The sequence below is a fragment of the Desmodus rotundus genome, chromosome 13, assembly GCF_022682495.2.
Source record: "Desmodus rotundus isolate HL8 chromosome 13, HLdesRot8A.1, whole genome shotgun sequence".
Lineage (NCBI taxonomy): Eukaryota > Metazoa > Chordata > Mammalia > Chiroptera > Phyllostomidae > Desmodus > Desmodus rotundus.
In genome coordinates, this window is record NC_071399.1 from 9758089 (window position 1) to 9785864 (window position 27776).

The window sequence follows — 27776 nt, forward strand, 5'->3', positions numbered from 1 at the left end:
CTTCACTCAGAATCACACAGGCATCACAAAAGACCAGATTTTTACTCCCAAACACAGGGACACAGCACAGGGTCACCGCAGAATTTCTGCCAAAGCCCGATTTTCGATCTCACTGTGGCGAGGAAATCCATTTCTTTTCTCTTCGACTTTTCTAGGAGGACAAAAAGTAAGAGCAGGACAGCAGCTGCCATCACTTAGGGAGGAGACAGCAATACAAAAGCCCTTTCACCAGCCAATTCTGAACTCTGTCCAGGGCCTCCCACCAGGCCCTCTGTGGGCCCTGAGGCCAGGAATCCCAGACCCAGCTCCAACACAGGTAACTGGTCCCGCCCCTGGGGGCCACACTTCTAACAGCCCCTCTCAGGAACGTTTTTGTTCTGGCACTTGAGCCCATTGATACTCTGCATTTTATTTCCTGTCGTGAGGGAACAGGCCCTAGGAAAGAAACACACGTCCTGGGTCACTTGGAAAATTTCCTACTTCCAGTTCAGAAAGGTTGTTGAAAAACTTGAATAAATCATTAAAATAACTCAGAGTTCTGCCAAACCGGACAGAAGCCCCAGACACATTTCCCCTCTCATTAAAACTCCCTTCTGTTCCCACTAGACAAACGCGTTCATCTTCCGTCTTCCCGACTAAGGAAGGCCAGGGGCCAGTCTCCAGGCGGGCGAGGCAGGAATGGGGCAGTCCCACTCCCCCACGAGGAGGATGGGGCCAGATTCTCTTAAGAAAAATGGACTCCTGACTCCCCCTCCCGTACTTCACGAGTGGTGATTTATCTCGTTGCAGCAGCTGCCCTCCCATATTAATTCATTCCAAGTCTTTTCATCAAAACGTCCATTTCAACCCTGAAATCTCGGTTGGGATTCTAAAAGTAACGCAGCACTAATAGGTTCAGAGTTTGCTCTTATCTTAATGAGAAACATGGTCTCCCCAAATACGTTGTCAAGGGGGAAACACTCTTAGTGGGCTGTACTAGAAAAACAAGCAAAAACCGAACCAAATTTCAGACTGGAGGGAGCACACGCTTACAGGCATTCCATCATAATCCATGACCCAGGACCATGGCCTACCTAAGTTTCTACCCACAATTTGAAAAACCTTTCGCCAACCATGGTTCTAGACATAGCCTAAGTCTGAAAAATTAGCGAAAAGCGGCAACTTTTTATTGGTGCTCAAGTAGTAATTCACTCGGGGGGGTACCCATCAGCCAAGAACACGAAGCTGAGTTGATTCCACAAACCTCAGGACGGATGCTCAAGATTCTGTGCTGCTCAACTTTGAAGCTTACGGCAAAGGAACCAGGAACATATGTGAAGTGCGAATGGGGTGAATGTTTAGGAGTATCGAGTCAGGCAAATCAAAACCTAAATGTGGTATTTCGCATGCTTCAGAGACACTCCCTCCGCTCCCACTTGTGATAAACCTGCTTATGATCCTCACTGTAGCTGTGGAGACAGGAAGGGGGAGGATCTTAGCGACAGCACTGGAGACGGGCTCTCTAACGAGACTGGCTTTCCACATAATTTTTCACATCACACTCTACCCTTCCAAACCTCAAACGTGCGAGCCCTCGTGTGGGCAGGGTTTGTCAGAACAACTCACCGACACCCACCGCAGGCCTCCAAGAATGGCATGGGATGCAGTGAGAGCGATTTGGATGAGTCACCTGTCACCCCCACACCGCCTTGGCCTGTCACCGCCCTGTAAAGCCAATTAGCAAAATACATCCAAAATCTGGGCCTGACAGGACTATACATATTTCAGGGAGTCCATAGAATTTCTATTTCCGCCCTCCCCCCCCCAAAAAAAACTACTTTTCAGGAAATGTTTCAAATGCAAGCAGTTTTTTTTAAAAGAATCTTAACAATAAGAACTAAATTCAGATTTCTGAATATGTTCTCTATTCTAGGAAAAGTAGACTGATTCACATATTTGACAACGTTAAAATAGGTAAAACATCACAAGAACTTGGTCATATGACTCAACTAACTCTACAGGTTAAAGTTAGGTCCAAGGCTTTATTACCAGCGAACAGGGAAGTGAGCAGGTTCCTGGTGTCCAGAGGCAAGGCCTTCCCGCGTGGGCCCACACCAGTTAGCCCAACAGCAAAGGGGGGCTGGGAGAGACTCCGAGAGCAGGGCAGAATCGGGCCACAAGCAGTCAGTGAACGTCCAGGAAGGTGCTAACAGACCTGACCCGGGCCAGGCCAACTCAGTTCACATCAAGAGCCAGCACTGGTCCCATGGGGTCCCCACTGGTGTTCCTGAACTGCCCCTTTTCTTCATCTGACAAGCACCTCTCTACACTTGCAGCCAGCCTGTCATAGAAATTAGACAAATCCCACATGAAAAATTAGCATACCTAATTTTAGTATTCTACTGCACAAAACCTGACTCTTCCTGAAGGAATTCTACATTATGGTGTCAGCTGACTTGCCAGGATGCTCTATAATAACTTGGGCTGATAACTCTACTGCCAAAAATACATCTTGTAATGCATACCAGGCCAGTGTGTAAATACTGTATCATTTTTATTTAATTTCAGAAAGAATGTAAACATAAATCTACTGTAGAGTACGTTTTTTGCTCTGTAAAGCAAGGATTACAGGATAGATGACCTAGAATTGGCCAACTTTCTTCTCGCCTTTAAATCTCAGTATTTATACAAATGCAGAACAGTTTCATGTATACTTCCCCACGCCACCGCCCAGTGTCCCTGGCCTCCCACCGAGTTACCCCTGCAAAGGTCTGGCCCTGCCATTCAGCTTGCAAACTGCTGCACATACATGTCAGGAGACAGCCGTGGTTTGTGGGTTCTTTCCTTGGTTTTTCTTTCTTGGCAGTAAAAATATCTCAGTCTCTTAAATTTATAAGTGAAAAATATTTATTTCTACATGAGTTTTTAAGAAGCCACAAAAATACTCTTTTAACTTGAAACAAAAAAAAAACCAAAGGGCAGTCCTCATATCAATTAAGTCATCAAAGAAATGTAAATGAGAATTTTGGTTCTATTTTCTATCTGAACTTTTTACAACCATTGTTTATGGGCTTTCAAAACCCATAAGTTTGAAAAAGAAAGAGAAGTAGGAATAACTGTCCTGAGGAAACACAGAACACTTTGTAGTTTCAACTTCAGTTTCTAATTTGGGGGTATTTTTCTCTGTTGACATTGTATCCGAAAATTCTAATGCATATTGGAGAATATGACCAAAAAAAAAACCATTCTACTCTTCAGATGAGTGATTACTAACTAAGTGACTGCTGTTGATGACGCTATTTTCTCTTACATTAAACTATTCTGGGTATTTCAGATGAGTGGTGTATAAGGTGTGTATGTGTGTATAGATAACACTAACACACGCTAGTAGTAGTTAATTCATTAGAAACAGATTCCCTTGAATAACCCAGAGCACGTTAAAAACATTGTGGCATCTTAAATACCTTACTTCCAGGAGAATAATTCTATTTTCCAAGTGCTGTATGGAAATATGTGTGTGCAATACCTACTAGATGTGGGAGTGGACACTGGGGTGGGCCCTGAATACTCACTGGTATCGCTGAATATAACAAAAGTTTTAATGTAATATGAAAACATCCCTTTTTAGAATGGAATTATTAATAAAGAAAATATCAATGAGATTAGTAAACAAACTGAGCTGCCTCTATGACTGATTAATGCTGTGATTACCCAGCTTCTTTCTATGCCCACGACCATTCTCAGAAGGCAGGACATTCAAAGCCAAAATAATCATTAATTTAATCACTCAGCCTTTTAACATTTAATGAGCAAATTCTACATGACAGGCACTTTTGGTTAGAAGATGCTGAGGAGAGAAAATGCATGGGCTAAAAGCCGGCTCTTAACGGTGCTTTGTGGGTAAATTATGACACCGGCAATTCAAGTGGACTGTACTTGGAGATGGGGCCTTAAAGGGATAGCTAAGTCACAAGGAGGTTCTTACGGTGGTCTCCAATCCAATGGGACTGGTGTCCTCATGGGAGATGAGCACACGGACATACAGGGAAAGCCAGGTAAAGACAGAGAGAGAAGACGTGCATCTACAAGCTAAGGAGAGAAGTCTCACCAGGAACCTGCCATCCCACGTCCACACCTCGACCTTTGACTTCTGGCCTCCAGCACCGTGAGAAAGTATGTTTCTGAAGTTCCAGCCACCTGGTCTGTGGTACTTTGTTATGGGGGCCCTAGCAAAGGGATCCAAAGGCTCACTTCCCATCAGAGGAGAATGACATAGGACTACAGATAATAGCTATGGGAGGCAGCTCAATTAAGAGATGCATACAGAGCCCTGGCTGGTGTAGCTCAGTGGATTGAGTGCGGGCTGCAAACCAAAGGGTCGCCAGTTCAATTCCAAGTCAGGGTACATGCCTGGGTTGCGGGCCAGGTCCCCAGTGGGGGCCACGTGAGAGGCAACCACACACTGATGTTTCTGTCCCTCTCTTACTCCCTCCTTCCCCTTCTCTCTAAAAATAAATAAATAAAATCTTTTTAAAAAAAGAGAGATGTATACAGAGTGCAAAACAATACACTCTAGCAGCACAAAGTAGCTGTCTTGGATGTTCTGGCTGGGGACCTTTACTGGGAGGAAGAGTATCATAACAAAGCACCGCTATCATTTCCAGCACATTAATACAATCTAACCTGCCAGGGAACGTCTTCGTATTTCACTTCATCCTCACATAAATCTTGCAGTAATTTTGAGTGTGCCCATCTTCTAGATGAAGAAAGCCAGTTTTAAGACGATAACTAACTTATCCAAGATCACCCAAATGACAACTGAAAGAGCCAAACTTCTAAGCCAGGTCTTCTCTCTTCAACATTGTACATCTGCCTCTCAAACAAGGGCTGGAGGGGGCACTAAGTACGGCAGGTCCCGTGTCGTGAGCTTTCGTCTCTCTGTGCATTGCATAATTCTGTGGGTTTGCAATAGCCTCCGAACAGCATGCTAGGGGGTGGCAGTGGCTGTTCTAAGTCCGTACACATACTAGCTTGAAAAACGTTGCCAAGGCTTCTCCAAGTTACAGCAAAACCACAATGATGCTTCTGATATGAAAGTACAAACTCAGAGATCAGTATCAGAGAGCATGATGTCATGCTTCCTCATTTTTTACTCATTCTAGGGCTGTTCATTCAGGTTCCTCGGGTTCCATCTTCAGGACTTACTTCAGGTAAAGACACCTGCAACAGGACAGAAAGCATGCACACGCCTTTCTGTACTGAGCCCTAACAGAGAGGCTGGCGGGGAACCACAGGGAACTGTGAAGGAGAGAGGTTCACCATAGAACAAATGGGAGGGGAGCTCAAACAGAGAAATAGGGACATAATTACCTGTTTCTTCATCTATTTTGAAAACACCAACACCAGAACCGTCTCTAATGGAGTAACGGATCTCCCCATCTCTTCCTGTGTCTTCATCATGAGCGGACACTGTCATCACCGAGGAGCCAATAGGGACATCTTCCTTCACTACAGCCTTCTCCACAAAGCTGGGAAATACTGGTGGGTGTAAGTTCTCATTCACATCAATTACCTCAACTTCAACATAGCAGGTGGATGACAGAGAGACTGGCTTCCCCTTGTCTTTGGCTCTCACGGTGAGATTATACACTTGCTTCTTCTCAAAGTCCAACTGCTGTGCAATCCTCACTGCTCCGCTGAGTTTATCCACATCAAAGTTTCCTTCCCCAGGGTCTAAGAGGCTGTATCGCACTTGACTAGACTGACCCAAGTCGGGATCGTAGGCCTCTAACCACATGATTATGGTTCCTTCCGGAAGGTCCTCTCGAACTTTCACACGGTAATTAGGTGGAATGAACCTAGGGGGGTTGTCGTTCACATCCTCTACCGAGACCTTCAAAAGTACCGTGGAAAACAGCTGGGGTTCTTCTGTGGCTTGGTCCCTGGCCTCGACCTTTAAGTAATGCACGTGCTGGACTTCGGGATCCAACGGGCGCACGACTGTAACCACGCCAGTCACGCTGTCGATGGAAAACGTATCTGTGTCTGTGAGAAGGGAGTACGTCACCTGTCCGTTTGGCCCTAGGTCTCTGTCTGTGGCTTCCACCTGGATGATTTCACTGTTTACCTCCTTGTCTTCACTCACCTCAACAAAATAGCTCTCTTGGAAAAACTCAGGGGGATTGTCGTTGGCATCCAGAACCCTGACAGCGAGGAGATGCCACGCGGCCTTCTGTGGTATGCCAAGGTCAGACACTGTAATATTCAGGGTATACTTGTCTGTTGTTTCACGGTCAAGCGGAGATAAAATTTTTAGCATCCCAGTATCCATGTCGATAAGGAAGCAACTATCCTCATTTCCTCCCGAAATCGCGTAGACCAGCTTCCCATTGAAGCCAGTGTCAAGGTCAGTGGCATTCACGAGAATGATGCTGGAACCCACAGGGCGGTTTTCCTTCACCTCGATGCCAGCTGGGAGAGTACTTCTGAACTGCGGTGTGTGGGCATTGACAGAGTGGGCATCGAAGAGAACGTCCTCCGCCTCTCCCTGCCCGTGCAATTTATTTGCCTGCAGGAGTTTCTCCGCCAGCATTTTGGCCACGCCAGTCTCTTCACACTGCAAGTGTCCCGGCTTGCGAGTGACCGCCACAGTCAGGTTGATGTACAACGGTGTGGCAAAATTTTCTCCATCTGTAGCTGTGATTCTCAGACTGTGAAATGACACCTTTGCACCCAAACCGTCCATTAGCGACTGCTTTAATGACAACACCCCGGAGCTGGGATGTAAGCTGAACAAATCTAGTTCATTGCCAGCTTCAATCTGATAGTGGACCAACTGAAGTTCGTCGGCATCAATAGCAGAAACAGTAGTTATTTGCTCTCCCACCCCTAGATCCCTGGGAATCGTGCCTTCACAATTGATCTTCTCAAACAAGGGCGTGTTGTCATTCAAGTTGTTCAGAGTGAGGGTGGCAAGGACTTCCACTTCGCGGCGGTACGGCAGGCCCCAGTCTGACGCGCGAATCCGCAGGGTGTAGACGCGAGGCATCAGCTCATAGTCCAGGACGGCTGAGGTCCTCACAGCCCCGGTGAAGTGGTCGATGACAAATGGCACAGGGTTTAAGTTTGCGATGCTGTATGTCACGTACCCGTTCTCGCCCTCATCGGGGTCTGCCGCACTCACGCTCATCACCGTGGTGCCGACGGGCACGTTCTCGTCGAAAGAAGCTTTGTATGCCGTCTGGGTGAATTCAGGGGCGTTGCTGTTAGCGCTTAAGACTTTAACCAAGACCCTGGTCGAGGCTTTTCTGTCACTCGTTGTCACTTCCAGTTCAAACTGGGATGCCTGCTGTCTTTTAACTGGTTCTAAAATGGAAATGAGCCCAGTGTTGTGATTTAAACTGAACTTAGCTTTTCCAGGTGCACTTTTGAAAACATACCTCAAATGAGAGTAACTCGGTGTGGCTTTTACCATGACCACGGGCGTGTGGGAAGGAGCCAACTCACTGATTTCTGCCCTGTAAACCTCCTTTTCAAACCTGACTGGCCCCGCTCGGAACTGGGGGGAAGTCACGTGAACTACTTTTACCGAAGAGAACTGGGGAGGCGTCCCTTTATCTTTCGCCTGCAGTGTCAGATTGTAGCCAAAAGGATGGCTGTCCCAGTCCACGCCACCAACTGCCTTGAGTTTATATTCTTTACTCCCCGGAGAGGACCTCACAGTTCTGAACTGCTGAAGGACGTCACCCGCCACGATGCTTAAAGAAGCCACCTCCCCACCGGCACCCTGGTCACAGTCATCCACGGTCAGGACCGCGTAGGTGGGGTCCTTGTCCAGTTCCGACGGCGACGACGTCACCGCTGTAATCACAGGGGCGCACACGTTGGCCTGCTCCACGTGAACCGTCAGCTTGGCCATGCTGCTGACGCCGCTGCTGCCGTACAGCTTCATTCCGCGGTCCACGGCCAGGATCTCCATCTCGTAGCTCGGGGTCTCCGCGTGATCGAGTCTCCCAGTCAACACGATCGTACCGCTGGTGGGGTGAATGGCGAACATGTCTGTTCGGTCTTTGAAGCTGTAGTAGAATTCTCCATTGGTTCCTATGTCTGCGTCCGTGGCGCTGACTCTCGCGATGCTGGTCCTTACGGCCGTGTTTTCAGGTAAAGAGACACTGTAGGAGGTGGGCGAGAACAACGGTCTCAAGTCGTTTGTATCCAGCACCTGCACCCTGACCACGGTCCGTGCTTCGGCATTACTGTTTTTTTCAAGGGCTTTGACTATCAGTGTGTAGTGGTCTTTCACTTCTCTGTTGAGAATAGCTGTATTTCCTCCTTTGGTCCTTATCCTTAGGAAGCAAAAGTCTCCAAGAAGGTACTCTTCCGCTTTGAACAGGTTTTCACTGTCTCCCGAGACAATTTTGTACCTTAACTCCCACGAGGGGTTTGTAATGTAGATGCCCATCTTCACAGGGTGACTGACGTAGGTTTTGGCCGCGGAGTTTTCACGCACAGTGACGTTGTACTGGAACTGTGTGAACAGCAGGGGAGCCTGTTCCAGGGCCTGGCTTCCATCACTGTCTCCAAAGTGCTGGAGGAGGAGCAGCAAAAGCGCGGCCACACGCCTCCCCATCGCGCCACCCTCGGGAGCCTGCAACAGAGCAAAGAGGTAGCGATCGTTACTTTGGAGAAATACAGCCCCAAAATGTGTTTTTTCTCCTTACAATATGTTTGAGACCTTACATGTTAATCAAGTATTTTCCATCTTTGTGGAATATGAACAAATAAATGGTGTTAGATTTTTTGTTTTCCAATGTAAGTATTATCAGCTCTTCTTATTTGTCTAGAGTTACTAAGTTTAAGAACACTCTTTTCCATATTTTAATGACTCAAGTTAAAGAATCCTAATGAGCATCGGATAAAAGATTGCCAATTGTAACAACTAAAGTGTAGTCTAACACTTAAATCTTCAAGGCAAATATAAGCAATTGTTAAGAAGGTGGATAGCTACATTGTTTACATTTACTTACATACAATAAATCAGTGGTGTCAAACTCATTTTCACCAGGGGCCACATCAGCCTCACAGTTGCCTTCAAAGGGCCGAATGTAACTTTAGGACTGTATAAATGTAACTACTCCTTAACTGTTAAGCAAGAGCTTGGCACTGCCACCACGTAGAAACAAGGCGCCAGGATGGATAAAACAAGGTGGAGGGCTATACCAGGCCCGTGGGCCTTGTGTTTGCCGCCTGTGCAGTAAATGCTCACAAACTCAATGCTACTACCATATCCTGACCATGGGAAGTTTTGAACAACTAATTTAGTAATAATAAAAAGTAAAAAAAGCCTCTCAGCAGTAGTTTTATATGACTTCTCATAAAGATAGCTTATAATTTTATTTCAAAATTTATCCTTAAGTTATTTCTTTATATGATTAAGTCCACTCCCTACAAAATGGAAGGGTTTACTGTCTCAGTACTATATCACAACTTAAGTGTATTAAAATAATTATCTCATTCAAGTATGAGCCTGAGGCATTTCTGAAGCACCACAAGCCAAAAAAAAAAAAAAAAAAAAAAAGCTTACAAAAGGAAAACCAGCAGCCTGACAATGAACAGAACTTTTCCTCTCTAAGTCAGCAAAGCACATCTCACCAACCACATCAATGTTTTCTGTTGTCAACAACCAGTGCTCACAGAGTGCCTTACAGGCCTCAGGGCACCGAACAACCTGGCACTGGAATACAAGACACACACGCACACACACGCACACACGTGCACAGCCGAACCACCTGGGCTAAGGCAGGGAGAGGCCCGATCAGGGCAGCCAGGCTGAAACCAGCATGGCCACATTCACAGAGTCTCCTAACTCAGCTCGCTGCTGCCAGCTCTGCACCATCACTCATTTCACGGAGGGGAGGGTGGGGGGGACCTGATATGCTGAAAGCAGCTAGAAGCTTAATTGATCCGGAATCCCATTCAAGTTTGGCACCCTAACTTGTTCTTTAGATAGCACGTTTCAGTTCAGCAGAGAGAGGAGGGAAATGAGACGCATTTCTGGCCTCTACAAGAACAAGCCTCACTTAAACACAATAACAAAACAGTTTTCTCCCAGAACTATTCCTTACTTAGTCAACACTTCTAAAACTTGGGAGAATTTGAATGTTTTGTAATGATCCAGTAATTTTATCAAAACAAGTAAAAACTTCGATTCAATTATACCTCTTGGTACTGGGAACCTGCTTTGGGACAGACCATGCGAGGAGCAAGGAGTCAAAGATTATTCTAAAAGACAGTCCCATTCTGAGGCATTTACAAACTAGGAGTAACTAAAGATGGATAGATATATGGATATAAAATGCTTTAAAGAACACTTAAAAAGATGATGTTAAGCCCTGCCTTTGTTCTAGGAAACATACTATTACTATTATCTACTTTACAACAGAGTATTACACTAGGTTTCTATCATAAGCAATTAAAAATTTTTGCTTAGCCCTGGCTGGTGTGGCTCAGTGGATAGAGCACTGGCCTGCAAAGCAAAGGGTGCCAGTTTGATTCCCAGTCAGGGCTCATGCCTGGGTTGCAGGTCAGGTCCCCGGTAGGGGGCGCACAAGAGGCAACCACACGCTGATGTTTCTCTCCCTCTCTTTCTCCCTCCCTTCCCCTCTAAAAATAAATAAAATCTTAATTTTTTTTTTTTGCTTAATTCTACATATAAAATATCCTGCATTAAAAAGAGTAAGGCAGCACTCTATCTGTTGGCATGAAAAGATGTCCAGATATATTCACTGGAAAAACTAAACTGACCCCATTTATGTTTGTAAAATAAAAGGAGAAGAGAGATAAATTGTGTGCAGAGTACACAAATGTACTTAAAAATGAACAGAAGAATCTGGACACAGATAAAAAGTACAGTCAACTGTGGTAACTTCTAGAGAATAGGCAGCTGGAGACATGTTTCCATTTTTACTTTTCTATCTGAAGTTTTTGGCATAAGCATACGTTACCTTTATCATTCATTCACTCCCTCCATCAAGTATTTGATTCAGTCAACAAATATTTAATGTGCTGGGAATAGCTGTACATGCTGGGGATACAAAAGCAAAGCAAACAACCTACCAACAAATTCTCACGGTGACACATTTCCTGGTAAGAAACAAGTCAACAGGGTATATTGGGTGCTGATGACCGAGTGCACAGGAGAAAAATAAATAAAGCAGGCCGCGAGAGACTGGTCAGGAACCGGAAGAGAGAACCCTAAATTCAAAAGGACTGAGGTTTCTGAGCCTCAACACTTTTCACATTCTGGAATTTGGGGGTGGGAGGTGCTTAGAGAGCTGTCCCAAGCATTCTAGGATGTTTAGTATTATTCTTGGTCTCCACCCACTAAGAGCCTGGAGCACGACCTCCCCACCAACTAAAACATGTCTCCAGATATCACCAAATGTCTCCTGGGGCTCAAAGTCTCCACCAGCAGAGAAGCAACAGAGAGACCGTTGTGGCTAGGGCACACGGGTGAGGGGAGGGCAGTCAGGGGGACCTTTTTTTAGTGCAAACTTTTACTTTTAGAAGAGTTTCAGATTTACAAAAAAGTTAAGATCGTTTCTCCTACTGTGAACAGCTCCCATAAGTAAGGTGCTATTGCCACAACGAATGAACTAATTTGATACACTGTTCCTAACTATCCAAGTCCTGATGCCCTTTTTCTGTCCCAGAATCCTATCCAAGACCACCACCTTACACCGTGTCGTCCTATGTCCGATTCCTCTGGACTCCATGTCTTGGGTTGTCCTTCTCGTTCCTGAGCTGGACAATTTTGAGGCGCACCGTCGGGCATTCCGTAGCTCGTCCCCCCAGTGGGATCCGCCTGGTGCTCCCCCCTCATGATGGCCCCGGGGCTGTGTGTTTGGGGGAGGAGGTGAAGTGCCGTTTTCATCACGCACCCCCGTGACTGCTCCCCACTGAGGCTGACCTCGTTCTCTTAGCTGAAGCAGGGCTTGCCAGGTTTCTCCACACTGTGTTCCTCCCCCCCCGCCCCCCTGTACTATGTAGAAAGAAGTCACGATGCGCAGCCTACACTTAAGGGGTGGAGAGTGATGCTTCAAGAATTATTGAGAATTCTTCTACGGGGGAAATCTGTCTACTCTCTCCCATTTGGGTATCTGTTCAATCATTCCTTTAGATCAGTAGGAACTCCTGGAGGAAGGGCGATTGTTAGGACTTTGAATTTGACTTGAGGATTTTCGACAGGGAGTGACGTGCTCTAACTAGAAGTGACAATGGTGGCACTAGTGGGCCCGTGTTGGGAACAGAGCGCAGGGCGGCCAGGGCAAAAGCTGGAGGGAGGCCGGTTCCAGGGGAGAGACCACAGTGGCTCGGCCCCAAAATGGTAATGGTGGAGGTGGGAAGAAGTGATCAAGTTGTAGGTCTATTATACAGGATCTGCTGACGAGCCGGAGAGGCAAAGGAAAGGAGGGAAAGAGAGAGGTGTCAGAAAAGATTCCAAGGATTGTGTGCTGAGTAAGAAAAGCTGGGCTGGCAGGTGCTGAAAGAGGGGGGAGTGAGGGAAGAATGGATTCTGGGGAGTAAGATGAGGAGTCCCGTTTCGGACAAGTCGAGGTGGACATGCCTGCTGTAACGGTTAAGTGGGCAGCTGGACGTGTGGGAGAGCTCCGGCCTGAAGACATACATGGGAGAATGACCGAAAACCACGAAGCTGTGATCACCCATGAATGGAGCACGAGCAGAGAAGAAAAGAAAGCAACCTCTGCTGCTCCCCCAGATTTAGAGGATGGCAAAGGGGAGGAGCCAGCAAAGGAGCCAGAGAGCCGCTGCGGTGGAAGAAGCAAGGAACAAACAGTGGGGTGCCAGAGACATAGGTAGATCGACCTCTGAGAACATCTGAAGCCTAAATTAGAACTTGGATATGAACGGGAGAGGCCCTGGACACCCCCTCACCCCCAGGTCACAGGGCCTTGCCACCCAACACGTCCAGTGACTGTAGCTGTTCTCTCACCAGGCACCTCGGGCCCTCACTCCCACCACAGCCTCCGCCCCTCACTTCCCACAGCAGGAGTCCCAGGCACCCTTCACAACTCACCTACCAGCTCTTCACAGACACACGCAGCTGGAACAAACTTCCCGCACCACGTTATTAACCGAGACCAAAGGCCACGGTCAGAAAACAAACAAACAATAAAACTAAGGCTGCTGCTCTGTGCAAAAGAAACAGTAACGCTGCAGGGGGGAAGTAAGACGCTGAACACCATTTCATCTAGAAAGCCACAGAAGTACATCACCACCCAGAGTGCATGCTCACGAAAACTAAACTCCGAACACCACTCTAGCCAAAGGTACGCTTTGGTATTTAGAAGGTGACCAGCTACTGGAATTCGCAGTGATTTGGGGCTCCTTCTGGCATTCTCCAAGGTGGAAACAAAGAATGCTCACTCAGTGCAGCCCTTAGGGACAAGGGCCTCAGGTCCAAAGCTTGTATCGCTTTAGGACAGAGCTCTGGAAGTCCATCAATAAGAGAGGAAGGTAATGTTTCCAGTGGAACTCCAATGTTCATATGCTCCTACTTCCTCATTGGGGAGAGCTTCGCGTAAGTCCGCCCGTCCGCCAGTGTGGCTGCACCATCTTCAGGAAGCAGAACGCGGCCCGCTGCTGCCGCACCGGCTCCGATCGGAAGCTGAAGGTAGGGAAGGGTCTCACACGCTCAGAAACAGGACCTTACGTGGGGCTCAGCATCACACAGTGCACAAATTCTGCTCAGTGGTGGACGTCCATTATGCAGTCCTTCCAGCCCTCTGGGCTAGGGAAACAGCACCGAACTTCCCATTCCCCACATGATAAAAACATGCAACACTCTCCTCGGGCCCTCCTGCGCACCCCCACTCTGCTCCTGCGTGGGTGACCGCGTCACCGCAGTGGAACTACTACTGACATTGAGAGCTTCATGTTCCGTTCGAATAGTGTCACATTTTTAGCGTTTTTTTTTTTTAAGATGTCTAAATTGCAGGGAAGATTGCTGCATTTTCAGAGAAAAATGTCACGGAGTCAAAAAAACAAAATATGAAATTAAATGACTCCTGGCTTTTTAAAAAGTGTATATTAAATGTTTAATGATCTCTAAAATCATAATAGGAGTCAAAAGCGCTGTAGCTTCCTAAGAAAGCCCTTTGTTACTCAGCTATACTCAATTCATAGCTTCCAAGTAACATTTGTAAGAGGGAAAAATTTGCATTTTTCTAATTACATTGTAAGAGTCACAGATAGTACTTTTAAAAGCTTTCGCTCCTACACTGAAAAATTAATGGGTAGAGTTGTATTGTCTGGGTACCTACTGCATGTTTTTAAACTATCTTAATACATTTTTTGATAAAACTGGGCAGGGGCCCAGCTCTGAACCTAGAATAGAACAGCAGCCTTAGGCCTAGTGTGCACACCGTCCGCCTGCTTCGGGGAACTCTGCGGGCAGTTGGTTTTGACTGCTGCTCTAGTGCGTCTGACTACTCTACAATAACTTAAACCAGATATTGCCGGCACACAATCAACAAGTGACTCCAAGTTCACCAAGAACTGTGTGCAAACTTCTGACACTGAAGCGAAGAGCTACCGACCTGTCTCCCAACACACTGCGACTCTTTGTCAGAACTTAAAAATGCCAGTGTTTACATGATTTAACTAATCCCACGTAATTTTTCGAAAGTTTTCTTGCCCTGAAGAAAGTTAAACACACTTCCTCATTTTCAAACAGCCCCCATACAAAATCTACTCCGTAACTGTCCGACTACACGAACCTGGACAATACGTCTGTGAAGGTGACTGTGTCTGGTGGTTCTGTGCTGGCGCGACAGGAGAGACGAGGCAGGCGACCAGGGGCTGCGTGTGCACTGCTGCCTGCGCCAGGCGTCCCTGTGCTATTCCCTTCTCTGACTCGCCCCACGTCCAAACACGTGACCACCACCTGCTGCGCATCCTCCAGCCACTTTCTCCTCATCCACACTCCAAGGCAAACGATGCCCACAGAGAAGCTCAATAAACGGACTGTTTCCTCCTTCTGATTTAAGATAATCTCACCTAATGTACTTTTCTCTGCCAACCGAAATCGTTCAAAGGATGTTTTGGTGGGGCAGTCAGTCATTCACACCAGCCGCCTCTTCCACTCCCGCATTAGCGAGTTTTCATGACGGGGCAAACTGAGATGCCCCTGTGCACTCAGTACACGTACAGGCGTCTCAGTAAGTAATGTGAGCGGTCCACGTACAGGAGGAGGATGGAAGTCATCAGGTAGACAGCCCCTCCTCTTCCTCTCCTTCTCCTGTCTTCTTCCCACATCTTGGAGGAGACGGGGACCACCCTAGCTACAAAGAAAGGCACCCTCGATGCCCTAAAATTCTTGCCTTTTCTGCAGCTCTTCCCCAAATCCTCTCTCCCACTCAAACATCACACTCAAACGCCCCCTTCACTGCAGCCACGCTTTGCAGAGGCTACAAATACACACACATAGTGACATGTCCGTGGCATAGCGGCTGCACGTTCCCCTACAAACACACACGGGTTCATCCCCACTCAAAGGTGAACTTCACCCAAACCTTCACCTACCTCATACCAACACCCTCTTTCTCTCCTTCTTACACTGGAAAATGGCAGTTTCTGGGTGCTCCCTTGACCGCCTCAGGACCCCTGTCCTCTCGAGACCTGACCTCTGCCCTCAACTGCTCCCCACAACCTCGGGTCCACCTGGCAACAGAAACAGCTTCACCTGGCACCACACGTTAATGCCGAACCAAGTGACCTTTTTCTCAGCGCCCATCTTCTTGGACTTACTGGCACATATGACACTATTCATCCCTAATCCCCAATGCCTCTTGTCCTTTAAACTGTCGCAGACTGCCTGAAACACAAAGGCAATCTATAACATGTGAAGAATAAATGGCACAATTTTCCTGATTCTCTTCAATTCTTTTATACTCTACACCGACTCTTTCACCTTAAAGTCTAGCACTGCAAACTTCTGACTCCGACTTTGCACGCACACACAATATTAAGGCCCTCAAAGATCTCATCCACTCCGCGGTGGCTGCTGAAGGGTGGGTGACGCAGCAACTTCTTCCAGTAAGACAAGAATTGAGTTTGCCACATTGTTGACTCTCTCTCTCACAATTCCTCCATAGTATGCCAGACTGTCTGACAGCACTTTACCCACAGAACTTCACTCAAAATCGAAGTCCATGCTCTCAAACTCCACCGCTTTTAGCAACCAAGTGCATTCAAACAACCTTCAAAGGATCTTCACCACGAGTAGATTCCATCTCAAGAAACCACTCTTTGCTCATCCGTGAGAAGCAGTCCTCATCTGCTGAAGTTTTACCATCAGGTGGCGGTGATTCTGCCACATCTTCAGGCTGTAATTTTACTTCTCTTGCTATTTCCACCACTTCCTCCACTGAGGTCTTGAATTCCTCAAAGTCATCCACAAGGGCTGGAATCCACTTCCTCCAAACTCCTATTAATACTGATATTTCAACCTCTTCTCATGAATCACAACTGTTTTTAATGGCATCTAGACAGGTGAATCCTCCCCAGAAAGTCTGCAACTTACTTTGCCCAGATCCATCAGCGGAATCACTATCTCTGGCAGCTAGCTATATATAGACTCCTAAAATGTATTTCTCAGTAATAAGACTTGAAAGTCAAAATTCCCCTTTGATCCATGGGCTGCAGAATGGACATTGTGTCAGCAGGCTCTGATACACGCTGCACATCTGTATCAGAGCTCTTTGGGTGGCCAGGTGCATTGTCAATGAGCGGTCATATTTTGAAAGGGATCTTTTTTCCTGAGCGGTAGGTTTCAACAGTTAGGCTTAAAACACAGGGTGGGGCAAAAGAAGGTTTACAGTTGTGTGTACCAACAATACAGTAATTAAATAACAATACAAGAATAAGCTCTGTTGGGCAGACTCACAACTGTAACCCTACTTATGCCCTGCCCCAGATTCAGTAAACTGTGTTGCGAACAGATGTGCTATCATCTGGCTTTGTTTCATCTTCATAGAGCCCAGGCAGAGTAGATTTAGCACAGTTCCTAAGGGCCCCAGGATTTTAAACTGTAAATGAGCACAGTCACCACAGGCACCAGCTGCATCAGCCCCTAATGAGAGAGTCAGCCTGTCCTTTGAAGCCATGAAGCTGGGCATCGACTTCTCCTCTCTGGCTGCCAAAGTCCAGATGACATCTTCTTCCAATACAAGGCTGTTTTGTCTACACTGAAAATCTATTGTCAGTGTAGACAAATCTGCAGCCACCTTTATTAATTATATTAGCTAGAGCTTCCAGATAACTTGCCACAGCGTCTGCATGGGCACTTCACGCTTCACCATGCACTTTGATGTTATGGAGACGGCTTCTGTCCTCAAACCCCATGAACCAACTTCAGCCAGCTTCAGACTCTCCTTCCGCAGCATCCTCGCCTCTCTCAGCCTTCATGGAATTGAAGAGAGGTGAGGCGGTGTCTGTGTTAGGGTTTGGTTTGAGGGAATGTTGTGTGACTGGTCGGACTTCTATCCAGACCACTAACACTTTCTCCTTATCAGCAGGAATGATAAGAGGTTTTGCTTCCTTATCATTCCTGTATTCATTGGAGTAGCACTTTTAATTTCAAAAACTTTCCCTTTGTATTTGCCACCTCTTGTCCTAACTCGGCTTTCAACATGTTTTTTTCCTCATTAGGCTTGATCATTTGTAGTTTTGATTTAAAGTGAGACATACGACTCTTCTTTCACTTAAACACCTAATTTCAACATTGCTGTCTCGGGGAGCTGGGAGACCCAAGGAGAGGAGAGACGGGGCAAGGCGGGATCAGGGGAGCAACCAGAGCAGGCACACTTATGGATTCAGTTCTGGGTCGTACATGGGTGTGGTCTGTGTGCCCCAAACAGTTACAGTAGTAACATAACGTGAGAGATCACTGATCCCCAAACCACCACAACAAATACAACAACGGAAAAATCCAAAACATTGTGAGAATTACCAAAATGTTACACAGCACCAAGAAGCAAGCAAACGCTACTGGAAAAAGGGGCACTGACAGGCTTGCTTGCCTCTAGGTTGCCACAAACTTTCCATTTGCAAAAGTATCACAGCATCTGTGAAGTGCAATACAATGAGGCATGCCTGTAACAGAGGTTCCACTGTCTTGTCCTATTTCAGAGAAGTTTCACCTCTTCCAAAATCACCCAAGTTTGCAATGTAAGAAATGAAGTTAAGAAGGAGAGGCTGGGAGACATTAAACCTATGATCTAGCCCCAACTTTGTCACTAGTCAACTCTGTGAATGGGATAAAATTACTTAACACTTGGAGGGCATTTCCTTACTTGAAAAACCAGAGATTGGACTAAAATCTTTATTGCCTCCTATCCTCCACAGATACATATTCTTTCACCCCTGTCCAAATACACCCACATGTGTGCATGCTCTCTCTCTAAGTTCAGGATTTCTATGACCTTTTATTCTTGACTGCCAAACCTCCACTGACTTTTACCTAGACTTGACTTTTCCTCTTTCTCCATTACTCAAAACTGTTCCCTTTCTGTTCCTGCTGCCGCCACCTCATTCAGCTCAAGGATGTGTTTGTTCAGACAGCACCTGTAGCGCTTCTGGGTTTTCCAGCTCTCTGGTCCCCATACTGTTTAGCTTCTACAAGGCAATCAAATTAATCTCATTAAAGCTTTTTTGTAGTATTATCCCCTAGTTTATAAATATTCAGTGTCCCCCTCAACCTGCTGATTAAGTACATTCTTCTCAGCCTTATATTAAAGGCCTTTGACAATCTGTCTGATACTTACTTTCCTAATTTAATCTTCCAATTTTACTTCCTATTTCGAACCAAAACAGTCTATCCCACCAGCTGTCTGGAGCCAATGAAACCACCTAGTGGGGGTGGCCCCAAATTTGTAACTTACCCACCCTGTATCTTCTGAAAAGTAATGCAAACATTACTATTTTATTTCTTCCCACCCTTCACTCCTCACATATAGTTATCTTCACCTTTTCCTTCACTATTTATTCCCTCTCCTTCTAAACCACTGCCCAATCCTCCCCGTCTCTGTAACCCAGTGTAAGCCCTACCTATAGGTTTTCCGTTCTATCTACATAAGGAAAAAAGACAATTCATAATCAAGTCAAAACAGAATGAAAGAAACACTTGAGGATACACCAATCAATCCTTTTTCTAAAGATAACAGGGCACGCTTAGGTCTCAGGTCTCTTATCTCACCAGCTATCACACTGCAACAAAGTCACAACTATTCCTTAGTCCTTGACAACTAATTAAGGTTTCTACAACTCGCTTTACACATGTCATCTCCACTCCTTGATTAGTCCCTCCCGATTCACTCTTCCCTCAGAGATCACCCTATCCTAATATCCACGTACCCCAGGACCCAGCTCACTAGGGTGTTATGAGGAACTGCCCTGACCCTGATGGATATAACTGTTGATTTGTCTTTCTCCTGCACTGGACTGTAAGCTTTCTGAAGGCAGAAACGTGACTTGTTCACCCTGTACTGGAGCAGAGGAGATCCACAGTTACAGGGTTCGTGAATGAACAGATGGATGAGGATTCAGAATGGAGAATGGAAGGCGGGACTGAAGGCGCGGAGGGGAGGGAAAGAAGGATAACCCTGGATAGTAATCCGCCCACTGCTCCAAAACCGACAGGAAATCCAGGTGCAACCACCAGGCGGGTAACAGCACTGCAGACGGCTGCCCTGGAGAAGGCTCCAGTGTCCAGCAGCTCGGAGAGAGGTCACCGTCCCTCTCAGAATTCCTCCAAAGTGGGCTGGAGGTGATGCTAGATCAGGGTCTGTAGTGCAGATTCAGTATGAAGTTCTATCCGTACCTGAATATGCCACGAAGCACAAGGATTAAACAATGGCTGATTTTCCTGTGTGGTTTGTATAAGACATTTAACTATAGATTTATCCCCACATGTATAATAAACTATAAAATTAAGCAAGAATTTTGGCAATACACTTGAATCTGGGCCTGGGAAAAAAGATGAATTAAAAAAAAAAAACTTTAAAATAAGAACTATAGAGATTCTTCATCTGACCAAACACATTTTTGTAATGAAAAGCTCCTCTCAGATATGAGAAGAGAAGACAGCAACTTTCTGATCTTAATTAAATGAGTTACCTGCATCACTCATTTCAAAAACTCCTGTCCAGTGCCTAAGGATAAACCGACACTTGCACACTGAACAATTCAGTGGGACAGAGAGATACAGTTTGGTTTCATCATCTACACAGTGTGACGAAGGGAGTGCTTCCCTACTTCAATTTCCCACTCGTAGACTAAGCACACCCCTATCCTTACGGCTTCCAGCCTTGAGAGCACAAAGTAGGCCAGCAAGACAACACTCGATACAACACGAACAACCTAGTTTGATTCAGTGTCTTGGCTCCACATAAAATCTGCAAAACCCGGGTGGAGAGCAGGTGGGTTGAGACTTGTGACCGGAGTTAAAGCAGATCATCGGGAAGATCCCTTTCACCTACAACATTCCTAGGAATGTCTGATGGCTTGGAGGCAGCTCCAGAGCTAGGTCTAAGGGGGAGGGGTGTGAAAACTGTCAGTTTGCACATCACTTTGAGATTCCTCTTTTGGCACTTGTCTATAATGTGGATTTGAATAATCTATTAATATAATAAGAACCTACCGGGGATACTTCTAGTAATTCATGAAAAGATACAAATGAATACGCAGTTGGCCTGAATGATTTTATGAAGTTCTCTAACAATCTCACCTCCTTTCAGAATGACAAAGAATTTGGTTCATTTTTGCAGGAAATGAGTACACAAATAAATGGAAACTTTATTCACCTGAAACCCTGCATCGAACTTGTTAAATGCCATGTCTGGCATAACTTAAGAGTTCTATCAACTGTTTTTAAAACTATATAATGTTTTCAGTATTTTTACATCCATCTTAAAGCTTAACTATATAGCAAGGGAAGGGACTGGACTCATAATTGTGGACTCATAATTGTTTTTGTCCTCCTAAAACACGGAGACAAAGCCAAGTATCAGAACTATCCTGTGGAACTGGAGAAACACATTTTCATTAGTAACTTTACTAACTAGATGTGCTACAGAACCACAACTCTGAGAGTCAAATGGGAAACCACCACATCTGGTTTTAATACGTGCAAGATGTCTTCGGAAACTACCGGAACCTACCTCTGAATATATGTAGACTTAAGAACCTCCTTTTGTAAAGATAAATAAATAACGAGAAAACGTGCCTTTTAAATATCTTCCTGATTGGAACAGTCACTGTAAAATACCCAATTTTTTCAAAAAAAAAAAAAATCGACTCTACCAGGCACCAGGGAGTTGCTTAACAAAAGCCACTTAATGTAAGCATAGCTCCAGAAGCATGGGGGGGGGAACCCTTTAACTGCATAGAAAATATTTATGAGTTTACTTTCCTTATGCATACAATTGCGTCCTTGTTTTCAGAGTCCTGCAATTCACATCACTGAACAAAAACACTTAAGAGACAGCAGAAAGTTAGCTTCCTGGAAGAAGGCACTCTGAGCAAGGAAGAGCCCCAAAGAACCAGAATCTCCTTCTTTAACAACTGATCTCACAAGTTTCTCTTCCTGAAAAGATAGAAACAAACGGGTACACTGTGTGAAGGGTGAGCCGGCCACTTATCAATCCCACCCATCTACATTCAGCCAGTCAGTACTGAAACCCCAGAGCGCCCCTCCTTCAGGGCGCAGAACATCTGGGAGAACTCTGCGACTCCATTTCAAAGATGCCATCTGACGACTGGCCTGTCTTTTCATCTCTCCTCCGCTGAGAGTACTATTTCATAAACTGTAAGAATTAACCTAGCAGAGCGATCAGGAAGCCCTTACAGACACGAATGTTACCGAAGACAGTGGAGCGCGCCAGCGAAGTTTCCCAGCTCCGGGGCGCAGCGGAAGTCCTCGCCCCGGGGCCACCGGGTAGCCCCGCGCCGCGGCGCCGCTTTGATTTCCAGCAATGGCTCCAGGACCAGACCGGTGCCGCTGGGGCCGGCTCGCGGGCTGGCCGATTCCTATTCCGCGCACGTCGCGAGTCGTTCCCCCTCCCGCCCCTGCGCCCCGCCTCCGCCCCCTCGCCCCGCCGCCGATCCCAGAGCCAGCGTGAACTTTTCAGTGGGCAGGCGCCACGGCACTGCCCACCTTCCAGCCCGGCTCTTTCTCTCACCCCCCTTTCCAGAGCTCCAGCAGGAGCACCCTCTGCAGCCGGGCAACCTGGCGAAAGCACCCACGGCGCTCAAAGTCCGCCCTCCCGACACAGCCAGCCGCACGCCTCCCCGGCACCCGCGGCCGGCACCCCTCGCCCACCCGCCCTCGAGCCCCAACTTGGTCCCTAATCAAACTCACTGCAAAGTTGGCCCCAAGTGGCGGTGGCGCTTTCGGAGGCCGCGCGCCTCGTCGCCTCAACGCTCCCGGGGGCAGGGGCCGGGCTGGCCGGGGGGGTCACTGGGCCCGCAGAGCCGCATGGTGTCGCCGGCCAGGTGCCTCCCGGCCGCCCCTCGCGCACCCCACTCCCGGGATCGCGGGACGAAGCAGATCCCTCCGCCCGCGGCCACGCCCGCGAGCGCCGGCGCTTGTTTCTGCGGCTCCGAAACTCGATCAGACTTTCCCAAGCGGCGGGACTCTGATCCCGGGGGTCCCCGGCGGTGACGCCCCGTCGGGGGCCAGAGACCCCCTTCGGGTCCAGCAGCCAACTCCGGGCGTGGAGTGGAGCAACTACCCTGCGCGATCTTGCGACACCCCGAGGAGCCGCGTGGGCTTGCGCTAGTGCCTGTGTTAGTTATGGCCAGCACAGATTTGTGCAGAGAATTAATTTGGAAAGCTTCTTGCTAGGAAAGGGAAAGTTCAAAAAAAAAAAAAAAAAAAAAGCCATCTAAGGCTAAGGAAAAAGCTTCCCACGCCTCCCTTTAGATTGTCTAGAACCTTCAGGGAATTCCTAAATCTGCATTTGAATGCCTCGGTTCCGGGTCTGCAATCGCTTGGAGGGGAAGAGGTGTAAAACCCTCCAAAAGGTCTGAAAGGAATGCAATTAGATCGGAATGACTTCCTCCTTAAATCATTAAGATCCGGAAAAATAAGAGCGCTTCCTCCGAGACCTGTAAGTACGCAGCTAGTTAGTTCCCCACAACCTCCCCGACCCCGGTAAGGAACCCCAACGCCCGCCCCCCCTGGCGGGCACTCCAGACTCTCAGGTCTGCGGGACAAAAGGCAGCTGTGCCTCCTCGTGCGCTTTCCCAGCCGGCTAAGTCACACCCTGCAAACTGAACCCATTCTAACTTGAAACTACGAGTTCCCTAGGGAGACAGGGAAGCCCCAGGCGTCCAGACTCCCCCTCCCGGGACTCCCCACGCCGGGCGCGCAATCCCGCGTTCCCTACAGTGAGCTGATCTCAGCGCCAGCAAACCGCCAGGCGCCCGGGCTCCGTGCAGCTGAGACGCTGAGGAAGCCTGGAATGCTCCCGGGCTTTGGGAAACAGCCCCGAGAAGAGGGCGGACGTGACCTCGGAAAGTTTCTGGGGCTCGAACAATTTAACTCTGTGAGGACAAAGAGATCTGATTTCCCCGAAACCGGTGGAGGGGGCTGCAGGGTGAACTGCAAGGCAGATGGGGGCGAGGGAGTCTAGGGTCAAAAAGAGCCAATTTCCTTGGTTCAACATTAACGCAGTCTCCTCTTGAACCATCTTAAATAAGGTGATTGAAAAAATAAAAGTGTCTAGCAGGTTATGGCTGGGAAGGAAAACTAATGCCTGCAGCGTGAGTGTGCTGGTTCCTAGCGCTGAGGAGAGTGCGTTGTGTGTTCCCTGCGCATTATTCAGAATACACACAAATCCACACCCCCAACAAACACTACCATCCAAACACGGCCACAAATGCGCAAAGTGCTCCTGCAGTTGTAGGTCAATTTCATACGTGGAACACCTCTGAAGTAGGTGCCCTCCAAGCTCAATCAGTTTTCGCCATTTGCCGAATTCTAACTCTTAACAAAACACAACCACACAACACACACCAACAGCGGGAGGGTGAGGTGGTAAAAGTAAAAAGACACCTTCCCGTAATATAAAATCACAAGCTTTTTTTTTTTTAATGCCACGAAAGAATTCCTGGAGAAAATTACCACTCATTAATAAATAATAACGCTTACTCGAGCTAAAATATCTGTTTGGAAATCCCGGTGCTCCAGGCTTACTAAGAAACCTAATGGCCTGGATGAAGTTGCACTTAATCGCCACAGGTACAGCCGAGAGCCAGAGATGGAGATTTCAGATTCCGGCGCTGCCACGTTTTTACCGATGCTTTACCCCCAACGGAACGAAATAGAGGTGCCTTTTTGGCACTGTCGAATTACCTTCACATGGAAGACAAATGTAGTTCAAGCTCCACGTTTCTCCTTTCAACAGCCGACCCCCCCCCCCAACCTTGTCCCCAAAGGCTCTTGGAAATTAGGGGAATGGGGGACGGTTCCCGGAAAATAGAAACGCTTTCCTCCAGCGCCTCCTCTGAATCCAGTCCACTCAAACCACTATTTGTACATTACATACAGAATGGGCCGGAGTGAATGGTAAGTGAAGGCTGGGGTGGCGGCGACGGAGTTCACGCCCACGTCCCAGGAGCAGGTCCAAGTTCGCTGTGCGCTGGGAACCCGGCAGGGAGCGCGCTCCCTGCCTGGAGTCCAGCCTAGAGGGCGCTGCGCCACTGTGAATCACGCGGCCCGGGATGCGCCCTCCCTGGGCACCATTTCTAGAATAAGTTACATCCAAAATAATGCACAAACAGCATAGCTTTTCAAGTTCTTTTGCACAGCGCTATGTATGTATTTTATGAATTCCAAAACCTACGCATACCGATCTTTCATTTTCCAGCCATGCACAGCCAGAGGGGAGTGCAGCTCGCTGAGGGGAGAGCCTGTAGGATGCACACGCTTCCCTGCACGAGCTTAGAACCAAATACCCCACGTAATTTCATTTACGTTCAAACTTAAATACGTAAGGCTTCCATTAAACAAAGAACTCACCAGCCCAGCCGAGTCCTCGGTGCTCTGCTTTACAGTCCTCGGCAGCTCCGTAACCCCCCACGCGATTTGGATATTTGTTAGAAGCTGTTTCTGAAGTACCAACTTTGCCTCCCACGGATCTTCAGCATGTCCCCAACAAGAGTGCGATCTACCCGCGCTGCCGGGACCCAGGTGGCCGCATCTCCGGAGGCTTCCGTCCTGGGTGAAACTTAGCACCGAAACGAGGCGAGAGGAGAGTGCGCGAGAGCTAGAGAGAGGGCCGAAGAGAAGCCAAGTTTGTCCGGACTTGTCCAGGCAGCAAACCGCCGAGTTTGAGAGTTGCAGCCGGGAGCTGCGGCGGATCGCTGCCTCTTTCCCTACTCCCTCCCTCTTGGGAGAGCTGGGGGGCGGGGGGGCGGGGAGGTGACGTCAGCGCCCCGCCTCGCCCCAACCCCGCGGCTGGGAAGGGATTCTCCGGCCGGGTCCGCCTCCGGGACAGTAGCGGCGGCGAGCAGGGAGGCTGGAGCGGGCCCACCTGCCCTGCTGCTGTCCCTCCGGCGCGGCGTCTGCGCCTCTGCCCCGCCGTGTCTCCGGGCTCCGCAGACCTCAGGCGTTTCGCAAGCTCAGCGCCGGAGCGGCCCCCGGCCCCGCTGCGCGTCCCTCTCTGGCTCTCTTTCAAGCCCCCTCCGGCAGCGATTCCCACGCCTGGAACTGCAGGTGATGCTCTCCCTCTTCTGCAGCTGAACGCCGTCGCGACGTGTAGTGCTCGCGCGTTCAAGGAGGAAACACGAACCGCGTCTGCAGACCGGCCTGGACGACCTGACTTGTACTTTGTAGCCCTCCAACTTCTGGGGGAGATAATTTTCAGCACTTCTTGTGCTCTAGCGCTGTTTGTGGTCTTCGTGTTGAAAATCACGGAGCCATATTTTAAGCTCCCAATCCTTTCCAAAAGCGCCTACGTTTTCAGACTGTACTCTGAAGCGGAGAAGGTTCCGAGTGGGTGGGGGAGAGAGGGAGGAGGAGCCAATTTGTGATGTTTCTTACAAGTCTTCGTAGGGGCCAATACACAAATCAGTCGTCTACTCCTAGTAGTACAGACTAAGACACTCGCAAGCACTGTTGATGTTTAATTTATAAATGAATGCGTCGTTTTTATGTAAGCGTCCAGGCCCCCGGGAATTTTTTAATGTCGCTAAATTACCAAAATAAAATATCCCCTGAACAGCGTGAGATTCCCAGGGAGCCATTTCTGTGAGTTGGTTGACACTATTCCCAGAAAGTTGGCGTGAAAATTCCAGGATACCTAGAAAAGGGCTGGAGCGGGGTGGGGGGTGGGGGTTGCTGGGAGTGGCTTCTGTCACTGCATTTGCAGTCATCGATGTAAATGTAGTGGTCATTTTAGCTGACCCCCGTGTTTGAAAGGCAAAGAGCAAAACCCGGAAGGCACAGGACATAAGACGCAGAATTAAACAGTTAAGAGAATAAAGGATTAAATGTTGGAGTGTTGTATGTGCTTAGCCTTGAGGAAGTCATGTAACCTATCTAAACTTCAGTTTTCTGATCTGTGGTAAGGGAATAATACTCGTGTATTATTATTATAAAAATGTACTCGTGTATTTGTTCATTCAAGGAATATGTATTGAGTGCCATTTACTTGCCAGGGAGATAATATTCATTCGTGCAGACAGCACTCTTGCTGATGAGCATCATATAAAGTACATAGCAAGCACAGAGTAGTTAATACATTTTCTTACCCACCCTTGTTCTTTCCAATGTCTCTGTTTTCTCATGCATAAAATTAGGAAGGGTTCAAGGGAGGTTATCACAAATAATTCAGAATAGTTTTTGATTTGCAAGGAGGGGCGAGCACCTAGAGGCTAAGAGAATGGAGAGCTACGGGAAAGGACCTTAGAGGGCCCCCCCAAAGGTCCAGGGGGCTGCCCCCAAGGTACCAGGTTCTTGAAGAGGGAGGAGGCCATCAACCGAAAGACTGGCTTGAAAGGCCAGCCTGTCAACCCAGAGGACAGACTCCTCATGCTTCATTGTGTCAACCACACCAGCTCACTCCTTGTAGGTCAATAGTTGAAGTGAGAAATTGACCACATATTACAAGTTCTGTAAATGACATGCATGAATTCCCCACCCCCACCCCAGACACTGCTGTGCAAGCCAATTTGGTTTGCTATACTAATCTGTAGAGTTATCATAGATAAATCTAATTATTTCTATTAAAAAATACAATGCAAGAGGAACTCATATATAATAATCGATGGAATTAATCAAAATAGCTACTTTTACAAACAACAGTGTGGTGATTGCTGGCAGGAGAGGGCATGAGGGAACCAAATGGTAATGGGAAAAAATACAGTAAAGATTTAATTTAAATAAATAAATAAATAAATAAATAAAACCAAAGTGAGGGAGTGGAAAACTTTTAATAAAGCCTATGGACCTGCACGCAGGTCCAATACCATGGGTAGTCACTAGCCAAAAGTGGCTGTTAAATTAAACTTTGCTTCTTTAGTCTGACTAGCTATTTGTCAAGTACTCAATATCCGTTTGTGGCTAGTGGTCAGCAAGTGGTTCAGGGCCGATGCAAGAACACTTTCACTGTGGACAACATTGTTGAAGGCTTTGCTATGGTTTTTGAAAGCTATGTCAAGTATCATAATACTGACACATCCAATACTGAGTAACTTCCAAAGTAAAAACAAAA

General features: G+C 47.5%; 1 protein-coding gene across 4 annotated transcripts in view; it reads right to left on the reverse strand.

The window, feature by feature from the left end:
- FAT1 (FAT atypical cadherin 1) overlaps positions 1–26305 on the reverse strand; it is a 124927-nt gene extending 98622 nt beyond the window's left edge. Inside the window, exons 1-2 of one of the 4 annotated variants that reach the window (XM_045197105.3) lie at positions 25082–26305; positions 5350–8626 (exon numbers count right to left, since the gene is read on the reverse strand). In XM_045197105.3, the coding sequence (XP_045053040.2) occupies positions 5350–8608 (3259 nt within the window). In that variant the 5' untranslated portion in view covers positions 8609–8626; positions 25082–26305. Of the gene's footprint in view, positions 1–5349; positions 8627–22417; positions 22586–24415; positions 24549–25081 lie in introns of those variants that run through there. The other 3 variants (XM_071220177.1, XM_045197106.3, XM_053916402.1) reach the window with 3 other exon arrangements.
- Between the last annotated feature and the right edge of the window lie 1471 nt (positions 26306–27776).